The sequence below is a fragment of the Lynx rufus genome, unplaced genomic scaffold (genome assembly GCF_022079265.1).
Source record: "Lynx rufus isolate CCGP_SWC_20201006 ecotype Redwood Valley unplaced genomic scaffold, mLynRuf1.p SCAF_8, whole genome shotgun sequence".
In the NCBI taxonomy this organism is placed as follows: domain Eukaryota; kingdom Metazoa; phylum Chordata; class Mammalia; order Carnivora; family Felidae; genus Lynx; species Lynx rufus.
The window spans coordinates 35,490,679-35,507,355 of NW_025814896.1; the positions used below are offsets into that span (position 1 = coordinate 35,490,679).

General features: G+C 44.8%; 1 protein-coding gene across 2 annotated transcripts; it reads left to right on the forward strand.

The window, feature by feature from the left end:
• The first annotated feature begins 1,121 nt into the window (after positions 1 to 1,121).
• LAMP5 (lysosomal associated membrane protein family member 5) lies at positions 1,122 to 16,433 on the forward strand. 2 transcript variants are annotated; one of them, XM_047067700.1, is made up of 6 exons: positions 1,122 to 1,185; positions 1,726 to 1,898; positions 2,277 to 2,408; positions 2,536 to 2,641; positions 4,019 to 4,207; positions 16,255 to 16,433. In XM_047067700.1, the coding sequence occupies exons 1-6, from the start codon at positions 1,122 to 1,124 to the stop codon at positions 16,431 to 16,433; spliced, it is 843 nt and encodes a 280-aa protein (XP_046923656.1). The 2 variants fall into 2 exon arrangements, with proteins under 2 accessions (XP_046923656.1, XP_046923657.1); XM_047067701.1 differs by lacking the exon at positions 2,277 to 2,408.
• The last annotated feature ends 244 nt before the right edge of the window (positions 16,434 to 16,677 follow it).

Sequence of the window (16,677 nt, forward strand, 5' to 3'; positions counted from 1 at the left end):
GACATTATATTACTGATTATTCACATAATTAAATATCCTGTAAGACATGAAATATTTGGACATCAATACAATTGATGAGGACAGCATGTTCATTGCTGAAAAAGCTGTATTCTGATTTATGAAGCAAGAAATTTTTTAAAAAGCAAGCTACCAAAAATGTAAATATAGGAATTAGTCCAGTAGTATTTTTTTTGTCCCACTGGATGCCATAGAGCAATATGTGTGTAATGTCTATGTTTACAAAAGTAGGTGACATTACTGTCCTAAGAGACCCTAGACAACCCTCACAAACTTCAGGTTCACTTACATTCTTCTTGGCAGAAAAGTCGCAATATAATGAGTGAGGGTAGATGACCCCAGAGTTTAGAGCCCTCATGCAGTCAGAGAGCAGAACTCACAGAAAATAAGCCAGAATACTGCACTGACTGACGGCCTCATTTAGGGAGGCGTCAATTTAACTTTAAATCCATTAGCTCATTGAGAGCAGAGGAGAGAAGGGGATGTCTCCAAATGCAGGAAACTGTTGCCATAGCATTTCCCTTCTCTATTTCTGCCTGCTCCTCCTCCCCCAAAGCAGCAACAATTTGTGTTCTACCGTTTTCTTTCAGGAACCAGAGGCATTTTCAGCAACCAGGACTCCAAGGATGTGATGTCTACACCACCTAATAACTGTACCTAGTAGGGATATCGAATAGGTCTGAGAGTGCTGTTAAGTTTCTCAGGACACAATCATCTCTGCGGATGCAATTGCAGAACAGGAAACAGACTCAGGGAGAATTTTAGCCCCCCCCAAATCTCATTGGCTAGCTGCACTAGCCAAGCCACAACAATCACTCCTGCAACACAACCGATCCCTTTCAGTACTCGCAGCCGTGGACAGCTCCCTCACCTCTCGGTCGGTTCCTCCGCAGTGAGCCGACTCGCGTTCAGCCTGCACGGGTCGGTGCGGCACCCGCCACCAAGTCTTCGGCAGCGCGCAGAGAACACGCGCTTCCCCCCGCCTCCCTCTCGGTGCCCCCGCCCCTCGCTCACCCCGGCTCACTCCAGCGGCGACTTTGAGGGATTCCCTCTCAGGCGGCCTCTGCAGCAGCACATCTGGCCTCATTCGCTGCACGGCGAGCATGGATCTCCGAGGAAGAGCCTTTTCCAGCGTCTATAGACTTCGAGTTCTCCTGATGCTGTTCCGTGAGTAGCTTTTGGGCCACAGCGAGGGCAGGGTGCACTATTTGCAGAGAATAGAACGAGCAGAGCAAAACCAGTAGCTTAAGGTCAAAATGTGGCCCTTACGTTTTGTTATTTTCTTTCTTCTTTGCGGGCGGGGTGGAGGGCCTTCCCGCCAGAGGCAGGGAATTCCCCAGAGGGCCACACACCTGTACCGCACATCCCAGACAGAATGCTATACTAGCCTGCTTCGTGGGGTCTGAGCATTGGCAAGAAAGATTTGGTTTTAAAAGCCTAAGATGAAGGAAAAGACCAGTCGGCTTACAAAATAGTAAGGATTTAAATTTAAAAATTTTATTTTTATCATAAATTAACAGCAACGGAGTTGAAATTGTCGGCGCTAGGTTAGGGAAATGGCTTGCAGAGCGCACAGCAGCCGGCAAGGAACTTTATCACCCCAAAGCCTGCAGACCACGATCTCTCCACCCCTGTGCCTGCGACGCGTGGGCTCACTGAGCCCGGAACCGAGAGGATTTTTTTTTTTTTTGGTTTGTTTTTCCGCAGATACAACGGCTGGAATCATGGCAGAACAAGAAGTGGAAAATCTCTCAGGCCTTTCCACTAACCCTGAAAAAGATATATTTGTGGTGCGGGAAAATGGGACGACGTGTCTCATGGCCGAGTTCGCAGCCAAATTTATTGTCCCTTATGATGTGTGGGCCAGCAATTATGTAGATGTAAGGAACCTTTTCCCTCCGGGCTTACTCCTAGGGCTCCAGGGGCGAAGGGCATCCCCCTTCAAGGCCCCAGGAAGACCTGGGTCGCCCGCCTTCCCCCTCTGTGCCCCTGCAGGCTTCTCCCGAATGCTGCATGGGGGTTCCGGCTTGTAACGCCTTCTGCTCGCCCTGCCTGCTTTGAAAGTAATCCCCCTTTCTCTGCTTCCCTAACGGCCGGGTCTGCACGCAGAGCAAGCATCTAACCGCATGTTCCGGGACCTGCGAGCGCGCGCGCAAAGGAGCGCTCAGGCGTGCCGCCCCGAGTTTGAATGCACTGCCCTTTACAGCCCCCGCGGAGGCCGGGTGCGCTGAGGGGGTGCGGGGCGTATGTGTTCCCAGCTGATCACGGAACAGGCCGACATCTCCCTGACCCGAGGAGCTGAGGTGAAGGGCCGCTGTGGCCACAACGAGTCGGAGCTGCAGGTGTTCTGGGTGGATCGCGCGTATGCGCTCAAAATGCTGTTTGTAAAGGTAACCCCGAGGGGGACGCGCAGAGGAGGCTCTGCCCACCTCTGGGTGGATGTGGGCGGGGGCCGCCCCCAGGATTTCCTCACCTAAAAGCCGCGGGGACGAGTGACGCGCGCCTCCCTCTTGGCAGGAAAGTCATAATGCGTCCAAAGGACCCGAGGCGACGTGGAGGTTGAGCAAGGTCCAGTTTGTCTATGACTCCTTAGAGAAGACCCATTTTAAAGACGCAGTCAGTGGTGAGTAGAGGCCCCAAAGCTGGGGAGGAAGCCTGGGAAAGCCTGGGCACTGCAGAGAGCCCAGGCATGAAGACCAAATTCCTCAGGAAATTTATGGAAACAGATCCTGACTTTGCGCTCCCAGGCCACGTCCGCCCTGGGCTTTCTCTCCAAGGTAGAGGAATCGGGAGCACCTGCGTGTCCTCTGGACTTTAGGCCTTGTAGATGAGCAAGGAACCACGGGCCTAAGGATCAGCCGGTAGGTCACCGTAGCCTGATCCTCGATGAGACATCTCTTGAGGGCCTGTCTTCCCCCTGGCTGCTTCAGGAGGATCTCTTATGATTTGTCCTTTAAAGGAGCACGGAGAAGCTAAATTTTTCCCCCCTGCACCCTGGTTTTTCTTCTTATGCGCAGAAACTTGAAAGGGGCAGTGTGACTCCTTTTCTGGGTTAGCCTGCAGTATCTTTTTGTTCGTGGCCCTATGGCTCACACTCGGTCTTCAGTCATTGACTGCAGTCACCCCAGAGCAGATTCTGAACCGTGTCCTAATTTATTAGCTTTTCCTGCCCATCGCTCCAACTCTCCCAGAGCCTCCAAAAATATTGTGGCAAGAGCAACAGCCATTCCCCAAATAAGAATGTTCACATGTGCAAGAGCCATCAAAGACCACATTCAAATTAATTAATTAACCAACCTATTTATTTAGTAACTGTGTAATCTCCTAATGAGGCCTTCCATCACCTGGGCACTGGTGTTGGGAAAAGATTTTTATTGAGCACATGAAAGAATGTATGGATCATGTCTCCCTTTCCACCCCTTTTTATCATTGGAGTAAAAAGAGCATTTTCTTCTCTTCATCAAAATCCATATTCAAACACTTCTCCCAGTTAAATTAGATACCTTCCTCTCCAAAAAAGGGAAAGAGGGGGAAAAACAACAAACATGTACCTGAAAAGGAGAAAAAGGGGCAGCCCTGCAAAGAGTATATATGTATGTTAAGTCTGCCCAGGGCACCAGCAACCAGCCCAGCTTTGTTGAAGATCTTTAATTCTGTGTGGGCCAGTGTGAAATGTGGAAAACCACGTCACTGTTCTGTTTCTTTGAAATCTCCATTTTCAGGTTGCATATAGTAAACAGAGTTGGGTTTTTAGGTATCACTCTCCTTTTCCAGAAAAGAAATTTCAAATCAATGTTTAAGGAACCCCTGCTCCTGAAAGAAGGGGAGTGCCTGTCCTTTGTCACCACTTGATGCCCTCTGCAGAGCTCCAGCCCCAGCTCGGCAACACAGAGGATCAGAGAGGTTTCTGGAGCTGAGAGAGAGAGAGGCACAGGAGGTTAGGAGGTTAGGATTCTTCCAGAAGTAGGGGCCTAACCATTGCTTTGGGCCTTCCCTGCAGCCGGGAAGCACACGGCCAACTCACATCACCTCTCTGCCTTGGTCACCCCAGCTGGGAAGTCCTACCAGTGTCAAGCTCAGCAGACCATTTCACTAGCCTCCAGCGATCCACAGAAGACAGTTACCATGATTCTGTCTGCGGTACACATCCAGCCTTTTGACATCATCTCTGATTTTGTCTTCAGTGAAGGTAGGTTGGTGGGGATCAGTGTGGGAGGAGGAGACAGGATGGAGGGAAGGGAAGGCTGACTTCAGGGTGGATTGGGAAAGGGACCTGCCAGGGTTTCAGGCTGTTACTACTTGTATTTTCTTCAGGCTGACAAGACACTTCCTCTCACTATAATATTTTAGACTGTGAACTGATCAACCTTCCTCAATGGTTCTTTCTTCTCCCTTCCTCCTTCACTTCATTCTTTCCTCTCCCACTTTCCCTTCTTTGGTCCTTCCCTTCTTTTTATTTCTTTCCTCACTTCCTTTTTGTTTGCCAAGAGAGGAACCTTGATAGGGAAAGAGGTAACAAAGACTGTTTGGAAAAATATATATATAATTTTGATGCAAATTTCCCAATGAAAAATCAGCTAAAAATCTCAAACACTTACATAGAGAGCCATGGATTACAGAAGGGCCTCTGCTTCCATGGGCCTTCACTTCTCCATGTTATTTCAGGTAGTTTCAGCTGTAGTTTGTACCACTGTGAGTCTAAGTTTTTGTGTGGCTAGAATGCAATAGGGGTGTGTGTGTGTGTGTGTGTGTGCTACAGAGAGAGTCATGGAGATCTGCCTCCCTCTAGCACTCACCTTTGTGAGGAGGGCTACCCTTGAGGCTTCAGAAAAGCAGGGGCCCCTGATCTTTTCCTCCTGGGGTGTGGAGAAAGGCTTCTTCTCAGTCTGTGCTAGTCTCTGAAAGGGAGTCAGGCAGGATATAGCTGAGGCAGATTCAGGACATCCACATTCTCTTGGTTCTCTGCATCCCAGCAGAAGTTGGGCACAAGGGGAGTCGACATTTCTGCAATTATCTGAGTCTAGCAACAATTTTTACCAGGCAAACGTAGGGTGAATCAATTTTTCAATTCATCTGGAGAAGGTTGTTAAAGATGGTTTGATATTCTGTTTATTCCTTGTGGCTAAGAAATGGGGAGAGATTCTCATTGCTGTATGGATGCCTTCTTTTGGAGTGGGGATCCCCAGATGAATACAACTATTAGAACATACAGGATATCAGGGAATCCCCATCTGTGTCATACACAAATCATTCGATCATTTCCCAGGGAATCCAGCTTTCATAAAATTCCCCTCCCAATTCAAACTATACTGAGTAGAATATATGCTCCCCTCCCCCAATACCATGATCATTTAAAGACCATTTGAACATTCTTAAGTTAAACTGTCTTTGACAGAAGACCCTACTTCTTTTTTCATCTTTGTATTTTTAGTGCCTAACACAGTGCTTGGTACACCATAGATGCCCAGTTAACTTTGGCTGAATTGATATCCTGAAGCTGTGGACACAATTAACAGAGACTTCCAAATGCTTGAATACCAGATGAATCAGGATTTAATATGTTTAGTAAGTCAGTGCAGTACTTACTTCCACACACTTGGGGAAGGATGGGCTAACTGCATTTTCATGGATCTTCACAAATTGAAATTAAACTCACAAGCGTCAAGACCTTAGTGTTTTAAAAATATCTGTTTGATTACATAAGTGTTTATAAAATATAACAGTGTCTTTCTTCAACTGAAAATATTAACTATAATTAAATGTGATTGGACTTATGATTACTGATGACCAGGAATTCATTATGAACATCCTGGACTGTGTAGAATCAGCCCCCAGGGTTCCTACCACAGATACGTTTGAGTTTATGCGGGTACTTTTCATAGTCTCTAATTACTCTTTGTTTTTTTACTGGTCAGCTGTTCTTAGGCACTTCTTTACTGGTTGGTGCTATCTGTGCTGTGATGGCTGCTTTTACTAGGTCGTTCTGGGTTATTTCTACACTGTTGCTGATAGTCATTGATGAGCTGAGAAATCAAATCTCATCGGTGTTTAGAATGGTATACAAAATAAGAGTAAATGAGCACTGAATCAGGACCAAGCTGGTTTCCTGAAAATCAGTGAAGTTCATAGCATGGACGTCTTGGCCTTCTTTGTTTGAAAACCAGGTTTTATTCACTTACAGGTCCTAGAGGGGCACGGTTGCTGGGTAGACTTAGAGAGTTTGTAGGCATGTAGAACTTTCTAAATGCAGATGTATTATTAAGCACAAGCAAACTGCACTTGTCTCAGGCTTTTCTGGGTAATAATTAGGATGTCCCCTCCTATATGGTACCCTGGGGCTCAAAGCTCCTGCTCCTGGGAGGAGGCAAGCCTCATTCAGAATCACTCACTGGATCCGTTTGCCTTTGTGTGGCAGGGGTTCCTTTGTTCCTGGCTCCTCCCATTTGTGCCTCTCAGCACCTGCCCCCCACTGTGTTTTGCAAGGGATCATTTGATTTGATTTGGTAGAATCCAAAAGATTCCTTTTAAGTGCCTTTTGGGGACCTGGGGCTTGTCCCCGCCCCTGCTTTCCCAGAAAAGAAGCTCAAGAGGCTCTGGATGAGTAGCCTTCACCCGCGTAGGGAAGCGGGGGAGTGGGGGAGGGGGCCATATCTGGTCTTATAACTGCACGCCTACTGCAGGGTATATATGTGGGTTTGGCACGTGTGTGCAGGACCTATAGCCACAGGGTTTCCAATGAAGAAACCATTCCCTGTGTAAGGGGGCCATACTGGCTGTCTGAAGTTTCACATCTGCCTGTTTAATAGACTCTAAAGCAAGAAAGGGTCAGTGAAATGGATTACTGGATACTCACAGCATTGAGAGCAGCTCAAATGGGGGTTGACGTCTTTATCACTTAAATCCCTTTAGTGCATTGAGCTCAGCTACTACGCTTATCCTCAACAGAAGTCTCTTAGCCCAGCACGTCTCCAACTGCAGTGTGCACAGGAATCTGTAGCTGCATTGTGCACGACTGTGGTAATCTTGTTAACATGCAGAGTCTGGTTCAGTAGGTCTGGGGGCGGGGCCCAAGATGCTCCATTTCTAGCAAGCTCCCTGGTGATGCTGCTGGTCTGTGGAATACTCTGTGTGTGTGTGTGGTGGGGGGGTGGTGGTTGAGGAATCTTGAGCTGATCAAGGAAAAGATATGACCTTGAGAGGCAATAATACACAAGTTTTATTGGGTGGTGCTTGGACAGGGTTGCATGAGAGCGGAAGCTGCTCAGAGCATGAGACTATCCAGAGAGAGGCATATGGGGACCACCAGCCAGAAGGGAGGAGGGCAAAGGACCTCCTGGCAGGGAGAGGGGTACTGGGGAGGGGGCTTACGTGTCTAGGCAATATGGCTCAGCAGCACGGTAAGGAGTCTCTGGGTCAGAGAGCTCTGAGGGACAGCAGAGGCCAAGGCCTATCTTATCAATGGGTAACAGCTGTTGGGTGAGGTTTGGTATGCAAAGCAGGCAGGCTGTAAATAGCTAAAAATGTACTTCTTTGGGCTGGTTTTTAAATAATTAGATGTGTAAAAATTTGAGTTTGGCATGATAGGCTTTAGAGCTAATGGTCTCAGCCTGCAGTGAAGAAATAAACCACCTAGGGGCCAATACACAGAGGCTACTTTGGCTCATTTCTATAACCAATACACTTGTATGGTAACGACCACTCTGCAGTTCAAAGCACCTCATGTCTCTCAGTTGGGGTTGATTAACGTGTCCTTCCACAATTAAGTCCTTAAAGTGTGTCCCTTTGTGGGCCTCCTGGAGATTCCTGGCTGTGATGGATGAGGATTGCATCACTGACAAGCAACAGATCAGCCTGAGAATTTTAACGGCTTGAATTAAAGGCAAATTTTATGCATAATTTCAAAAGAAACATAACAGAATGCAAAGGGTATCTCTGTTCCCCTTTGTTTTAAAATTTTTAAAGTTTATTTATTTTGAGAGAGAAAGAGAGAAGGAGAAGGAGCAGGGGAGGGGAAGAGAGGGAAGGAGACAGAGTCTCTGCACTGCACTGTCAGCTCAGAGCCTGATGCAGGGCTTGAACCCACAAACCTTAGGATCATGACCTGAGCTGAAATCAAGAGTCAGACACTCAACCGACTGAGCCACTCAGGCACCCAGTCTCTGTTTCCCTTTGTTAAAGATTCAGGTTTAAAAGCATAAGAGACTCTTAAAAACTGAGAACAAACTGAGGGTTGATGGGGGGTGGGAGGGAGGGGAGGGTGGGTAATGGGTATTGAGGAGGGCACCTTTTGGGATGAGCACTGGGTGTTGTATGGAAACCAATTTGACAATAAATTTCATATATTGAAAAAAAATTTCAGGTTTAAAAGGCATTTAAAAGTGACCACATATAGGCTGGTCCCTTTTTAATTCTCAAGGGGGAAAAACAAGCAAACAAACAAATCTGTAAAGAAGGTGCTGAGATCCCAGATGACTGCAGAGAAACTGAGGCTCAGAGAAGTGAAGTTATTGGTGAAGCCTGCCCTTCTAGTGGCTGCCAGGGCTGGGGCAAGAGCCTGTCTTTGGGGGTCAGATCCTGAGCACTTACTCAGAGCCTCAGCTGCTCCTAATAAACATGTGAGCACAGGAGGCACCTTTACACAGGTTGTTGAGTACCCTGAATTCATGAGCCTTTTATTAGTGTTCCTAACAGCATGATTGGAAGATGCCACCTCATCTGTGTTTTAACCACGTCTGTGTTATAGTGGAAATGATCCTGCCTTACCATTCTCTGTACACCAGCCCTCGGTAGGGCACCCTGTGGCTGGCTGCCATGTGCACGAAGGCTTAGCTGATGCTGATCCACAGCATTGTGTAGACCTGTGACTTACATAGCACCTCCCAGCATGCATAGTTGCTCCTCAGGGTCTCCTGGGTATGCATCTAGGGGAAGATAATCCTGTTATGAGCACTGCTGAGAACTGTGTCAAGGGCAGGAATGTGGAGCCCCAGTGTAGGGCTATGTAACTAGCCAGTTGTAGAATTCAGTGTTCCTGGTACTTTCCTGGAACATAGTGTTTTAGGCTGGGTTCCCCAAGGAGCAGATCCTAGGCAAGCATGTAAGTGCAAGTAGTTTATTTAGGAAGTGGTTCTAGAAAGCACTGGGAAGGGCTTGGGGAAGTGAGATAGTAAGGCAACCAGTACCCGTGCATTAGTGAGCAGGTTTCCACTGTGGGCACCTGGGGCTGACACTGCTGGAACCCCCCGAGAGTGTAGAACCCATGTCAGAGTTATCCAGCCTGAGAGGTGGGAACAATGCATTTACCCATCAACTTTTATCCACCACTGATGGCTGCTGGGGTGGGGGAAGAGCATTGACTCTCTGGGACTTCTAAGCTGCCTTGTAGGCAAAACCCATTGCAATGTGTGAGAAAGTGACTGCCAAGGACACTGTCTGGATGGCTCTGTTACACGTAGGTTCTGGGGTGTATGAAATTTCCTGCCCTGGCAGAGCTTATAGGATTGTAAGAAAGATTTATACAACTCTTTCTTGTGCATGCCATGTGCCTGGTGCACAGTGGCATCAATCAACAACTGCTTTTATTATCTTATTTGAATTGCTACCGCTTACATCTTGGTAAAAGTATCTGCTTGTCTCCAGCCAAAGGTCTCCAAGGCCCATTTATGCTCTTTCTCAAAATACAAAACACATTTTGCTGCGGTTACAGGAGTCCAGAACCAGCCCAGAGAAAATGGGAAGAGGGGCAAACTCCTCCCTCCAGCTGTCCTATCAGAGAGTGGAAGAAGCCCAATCAGCCCCTTCCTTGAACAGGAATAGTCTGGGGTGTTAGCAGACCTTGAGAAAGCAGGTAGCTTGCCTTTTTGCCTACTGCCCATCTCAGTGTTTTCATTTGGGGAACAATGAAGAGTTCTTGTGGTTGGTTCGCCTCAGGGAGTAAATACACCATTGAGATGGACATAAAACCATCAAACACACAAACAATGGTGGTCATCAAACAAACAAGTGACCAAAAAAACCCAAAAAACAAAACCATGGACTAAAAATGAGAACTGAAGATGGATCAGAATTTCAGCAGCATTGGATTTATGGTTGAGGGTACCTTATTCAGCAATTGGCAGCTGGCAATAGATTAACGCTCTGTTGTCCAATTTGTCTTTATCTGGTTCTTTCCAATGGCTAGACTGGTTGTTGTCTTTTCCAGCCATATGCCATCATCTTCAGGATCTGTTTTGTGCACTTGAGAACCCTGAGCCCAGCCAGGGCAGAGGCACGAGGGACCCCACGCCCTGTGGAGGTGAACAGGGAATTAGGGGCCTCTGAGCATCCAAAGCCAGATTTAGTGTGGTCTAAGCCAAAAGATGTTCTTCTCCTAGTCAGAGCCTAGAGCCTTCCTGTTTCATAATCTGTGGGTTACATAATCAATTTATGGCAAAGGATCTTAACCTTGGGGTCCGTAAGGGTTGTGGATAGAATTCTGGGAATGTGTGAATTTCAGTGGGAAAAATTTACATCTTTCTTTTCGCAAATTTCTAATTTTTGACATTCCCTTCAGTCATAAATGAAGATAACAACCCACAGTAGTAATAGTGGTGATAATTAATGAATAATTAGTGGTGACTTTCTCACCAATAGAAATCACAGATATTGTCATCCCTCATTTGCTTATGTAGATCTTGCAAAGTAACAATGATGCTTCTTGTTACTTTGCAAGCCCAGCCAGTATGTGTACTAATAAAGGGGTACATGTATTGCTTTCTCCCAACTTATTTAAACATATTTTGATAGCTGAATTTCAGCGTAATATCTTTCCTTCATAATTGTGCGTGTTTTATCTTTATGCATTTGTAAGCATGATTCTGAGAAGGGTTTTCAACTGGTTTGCACCAGTTTCATCATTACTGGTGCAAAAAAAGATGGCATCTCCTGCCTTAGTAGGTCATGGCCAGCACTGTTTTAAGTTAAAGAGAATAGACTGGAGTGGAAATTATTAGATGCATAGGGCCAGGATAAGTATTGTTTTGTGAAAACTTGGTTTTGGTTATGTTTGTCTACCTATGTTCTGAGTTGCAATGTAAAACACTATTTCCCCTCGGGGTCAGAGGCAGAGTTTGAAATCACTGGCTTGAGCCTGAACGCGGAATGTGCGACCCTCTTGTGTGAGCTCCCGGTCTCTCACTTAAAACCCTTGGGGATAGATGGGTTTCAGAGTTCAGGATTTTTGAGAGTTTAGGAAGATAATTTAGTGCATAGTCCATATATTATGGAAAACCCCAGAAGAGTCCAGGCAGCCCCATGTAATCAAATATATTAATATATCTGTTTCTTGCAGTGAAACACGTGAACCTTCGTGCTAAGTAGGATGCATGAAATCACGGGCATCCTACATTAGTTCAAGTGTTGCTGCCAAATGCATGATACAAAGTGCTCTGGATTTCCAGAGCTCTGTGGATTTTGAAAGGGTGGGTAAGAGATGGCAGACTTGGGAATGTCCCCTTATTTGACCACTTAGTGGATGTGGATGGATGAGGATGGGGATTCAGTAATTTTCATGATAATTTTTGACATCCCCTTCTTTCCCCATGATTATTTTTGACATGTCTGTAGTTTAATGCTCCCTTTATATACCCCTTTCTGTGGTGAGTTTAGTTCAGGTTTTTTCCTAAGGCACAAAAAATAATTTTTAAGAAGTAACCCACAATTATAATGCTAAGTGAAATAAGTCAGAGAAAGATAAATATCATGTGATTTCTCTCATATGTGGAATTTAAGAAATAAAACAAATGAGCAAAGAAAAAAGGAGACAAACCAAAAACAGACTCGTAACTATAGAGAACAAACTGGTGGTTACCAGAGGGGAGGTGGGTAGGGGATGGGTGAAATAGGTGACGGGGATTAAGAGTACACTTGTCATGAGGAGCACTGAGTGATGTATAGAATTTTTGAATCGCTATATTGTACACCTGAAACTAATATAACACTGTATGTTAACTACACTGGAATTAAAATTTTAAAAAAACCACGAAACTAAACCACAATGGTATTTTAACCATAACTTTTTTGGTCAGAATATATTGTGCTTTTCCCCTCTGCCTTCCTTGAAGAATGGGATATGAGATGTTATTCTCCCATAACTATACTAAAGTTATTATCTATTTAAAGATAATACTCTGGGGAGCACCTGGGGGGCTCAGTCGGTTGTCATGGCACAGGCCATGGTCTCGCAGCTCATGGGTTCGAAGCCCACATTGGGCTCTGTGCTGATAGCTCAAAGCCTGGAGCCTGCTTCGGATTCTGTGTCTCTCCCTCTCTCTCTGCCCCTCCCTTGCTGGAGCTCTGTCTCTCTCACAAAAATAAACAAGCACTTTTAAAACATTTTTTAAAAAGTTAAAAAAAAGATAATACTTTGGGCAGTACGATTCTGATACCAATTCGGATGTGTGGGTGTTTTTCCCAACCACTGAGCAATTCTCTGACAGCAGCTGGGTGTTCTGCAATTCAACTCACTGCTGACACTACCTGAAAATACCATCAAATCCCACGGGTTAAGGGCTCTCTCCTACAAGACTGCTCCCCATCTCCATTTCAGATATCAACTGCAAGTCCAGACTGTTACCTAGGCTTCCGATCAACTTACAATCAGAGGTTTCCATGATCTTCTCCTTGAATTCTAGAGAGGCTCACAGAACTCAGAGATATATTTTACTCACTAAGTTACCAGTTTATTATAAAAGGATATAACTCAGGAACAGCTATATGTAGGAGATGCATAGGGTAAGACACAGGGAAAGATGGTGGAGGTTCCAGGCTCTTTCCAAGCCCACCACTTGTCCCAAATCTCCATGTGTTCACTGACCAGAAGCTCTCTGAATCCCATCCTTTGGTGTTTTTATTGAGGCTTCATTACATAGGCACAGTTGGTTAAATAATTGGCCATTGGTGATTGAACTCAAGCTCTAGCCACTTTCCCCTCTCTGGAAATCAAGGGGGTGGGGGCTGAAAGTTCCAACTTTCTGGTCACAAGTTTAGTTCTCCTGGCAACCAGCCCCTATCCTTAGGTGACCTAGGGGCTTTCCCAAAGTTACCTCATTAGCTACAGTCAGGTGTGCTTGAAAGGGGCATGTTATGAATATCAAGGTGTAAGTTTGTGACTAGTACATAGAAAATGAGCAAAGCCCACAATCTACATTGACATTTCACAGGCAACAGCCTGTTGGGGAAAACAAATAGTTTTTGTTGTTAATAAAATCCCTACCCCAAGAAACCCCATTTCTACTCATTTTTCTCTTCAAAGGGGCAGTGTGGTATCATGGGGGAAAAAGCAACCTTCTGGGTATGGCGCTCTGGGCCCATAGCTGTTCCTGGTGCTGCTGTAACAACCTTAAGACTTTTCCCCGGGGGAAATGGGTATGTTGGGCTGCAGGCCGACACTCAAAGTGTGGAACTCATTAGAATTTAATCAAATAGTCAAAAATAAAAGTCCCCTACTGATTCTTTTTAGTCCTTCTGATTGTAATAAAGAGAAATGCTCAATTTAGTGCTAATAATAGGTCCTTAGCCCTTCCTTAACATTTGCCAAAATGTCTTTTTAAAAAATCTTCCCTGTAAAAAAATCTCTTCTTTTTTCAATCAGGAAATGTATATATGTATGTGTATGTTTACTTATTTATTTTAAACACTTTTGTTGAGGTTGTAATTGAAATACAATAAACTTCACACATTTAAGTGTATGATATGAGAAATTCTGACTTAGGAATACACCTATGAAGTCATCACTACAATCCAGAAAAAACAACATATCCATCCCCCCTGAAAGTACCCTCATACCTCTTGGTTTTAAGTATGACCCTCACTGAATTTTCAGAAATTGAACGTACCTCTGTGACCAGTACACACAGCCCCAGAGCCCGGAAGCCCTCTTCCTGCCCCCTCTTCTGATTCTGTAGCCTCTAAATGCCAGTAGGTCAGGTCTGCTACTGACCTGACCCTAACTCTACCCCTAGCTCATGTCTGCTAACTGCCCCCCTGATTGTGCTGTTGAGTTAGGCTGTTGGAATTCAAGTTGGGGCTTCATTTCCCCTGGGAAAATTAGCTTCATTCTACCTTCCAGGTAATGGGTATAATAACAGTATTTCTCTCATAAGGTTGTCATGGGGATTAAATGAGAAAATCTTTGTGCTTAGAACTGAAAGTTAATTTAGGAACCATGTGTGTTAAGTATACAGCCTTTATTTTATTTTTATTTTGAGAGAGAGAGAGAGACAGAGAGTGTGCACAAGTAGAGAGAGAGGCAGAGGGAATGGGAGAGAGAATCTTAAGCAGGCTCCACTTGAACTCAGAGCCTGACTTGGGGCTCGATCTCATGACAGTGAGATCGTTACCTGAGCCAAAATCAAGAGTTGTACGCTCAACCCAGGTGCCCCAAGTATACAGCTTTTCAAAAGCTATATGTTTGTCCATAATCTTCCAGACTCTAATTACTAGAATAAGCTCAGGCCTTATTCTCCTTTCTGCTGGCCTCAGGAGACGTGAGACAAAGGACTGTGTCACCATGGAGGAGCCTGGCACACAGTTGGTGCTCAGTAAATGTTTACTGGGTCACCCTGACTTAAAAACTTAGTCTTTATGAACAGATATCTAAAGCCTGTTTTCTCCGGTTGTGGCTCATGAGCTTGGTGAAGAGGCCATCAATTACCCACAAGGAGCAAAGGAGCCTGAGCAAACATGTCCTGGTTTCTAGGAATGTAGTTCTGCTCAGATCTACAAACTATGTGACCAACACGTTGCCCCAAATTGTTTTTCTGGTTCTAGTTAAAAATTGAGGCAAAGGGCTATTAAACTGTCTTGGGGGTAAGAGAGTAAAATGGAGTCAACACCAACGTGCTGGTAACATTTTCTTTCTTGATCTAGGTGCTGGTTATATGGGATGTTCATTTGTGAAAACTCATGAAGTTCTGCACTCTCTTTTTTAAAATTGTAGTATAATTTACACATATCAAAATGCAAAATCTAAAAAATTTAGCTTGACACATTTTTTTAATGTTTATTTATTTTTGAGAGAGAGAGAGAGACAGGGAGAGAACGAGTAGGGGAGGGGCAGAGAGAGAGGGAGACACAGACTCTGAAGCAGGCTCCAGGCTATGAGCTGTCAACACAGAGCCCAACGTGGGGCTCAAACTCATGGACCATGAGATCATGACCTGAGCCGAAGTTGGATGCTTAACCAGTTGAGCCACCCAGGCACCCCATAGCTTCATCCATGTTTACCTGTACTTGCAACCATGTAACCCTTACCTAGATCAAAATACAGGATATTTCCATCACAGTTGGATGTTCCCTGTCCTGCTCCCCATATATAAGCACTTTTCTGATTTCAATCACCATAGACTTAGTTTTACCTGCTCTTGAACTTCATGTAAATGGAATCATATATATGTACTCTTCGTGTCTTAGAGTTTTCACTGAACATAGTATTTTTGAGATTCATCCATTTTGTTATGTGTTCATTCCTTTTTATTCATCCCTTTTTATTATTACTATTCCATTGTTTGTTTTTCCATTCCACTTTGATGGACATTTGGATTGTTTCCAGTTTTAAGCTATTGTGAATAAAGTTTCTGCGAACATTTATGCTCAAGCCTTTTTGTGTCCATATGTTTTCATTATTCTTAAGTAAACACCTAGGAATGGAATGCTGTTTTAGTAGGTAGGTAGGTGTATACTTCCCTTTATTAGAAACTACTGGACAGTTTTACAAAGTGGTTGTACCATCTTCCACTAACAATATATGAGTTCTAACTGCTCCATATCATTACCAACACTTGATATTTTCAGTCTTTTTGAAAGCTCTATATTGTGTGAAATTCTCTGTGTGTACATATACTTCAATAAAAAGTTAAAAAATTAAACCAACAATAAAAATGATGGTGGCTGTGTTTAATGCTGAAACTGAAAATTGAAATCAATTGTCTGGATGTTTTATTGGCACCTGCCAGGAATCCAATGACCGACTGTTGCCCTGTTTAACTGATACATTTTATTTTTACCTTGTGCAGAAATATTAAGTGGTTCATTCTTATGGTTGGTTGGGGAAACATTATTTCTAAATAAAAGAGTCTCCCCAAATGTTCCTTGAGAAATCTTTTCACCTCCATTTCTCTTTTTATTTTGATAGGAGAGCTTATGATTTAAAATGTTTTGACAGGAGCTGATTTCTTTTCTTCTTCTTTCCCATTTCAGAACATAAGTGTCCGGTGGATGAGCGGGAGCAGTTGGAGGAAACCTTGCCCCTGATTTTGGGGCTCATCCTAGGCCTCGTCATTGTGGTAACACTGGCGATTTACCACATCCACCACAAAATGACTGCCAACCAGGTGCAGATCCCTAGGGACCAATCCCAATATAAGCACATGGGCTAGGGGCCATTAGGCAGGCAGCCCCCAAATCCCCCTATCCCGGCTGGGTCAGGTAGAGAAACAAAAGCACTTTTCCACCTTGTACATGGGATACACCAACATAGCTACAATGCAACAGGCCTGGGTGTCCAAGGCTTGCTTGGCCTGCGTCCATGCTTAAACCCAGGGATGGGCGGGGGAGATTCTTTTGGATTCATGGGGTAAGTGGCAGACATTCTCTCCACTCTGGGGAACGAGGAGGGAGGGG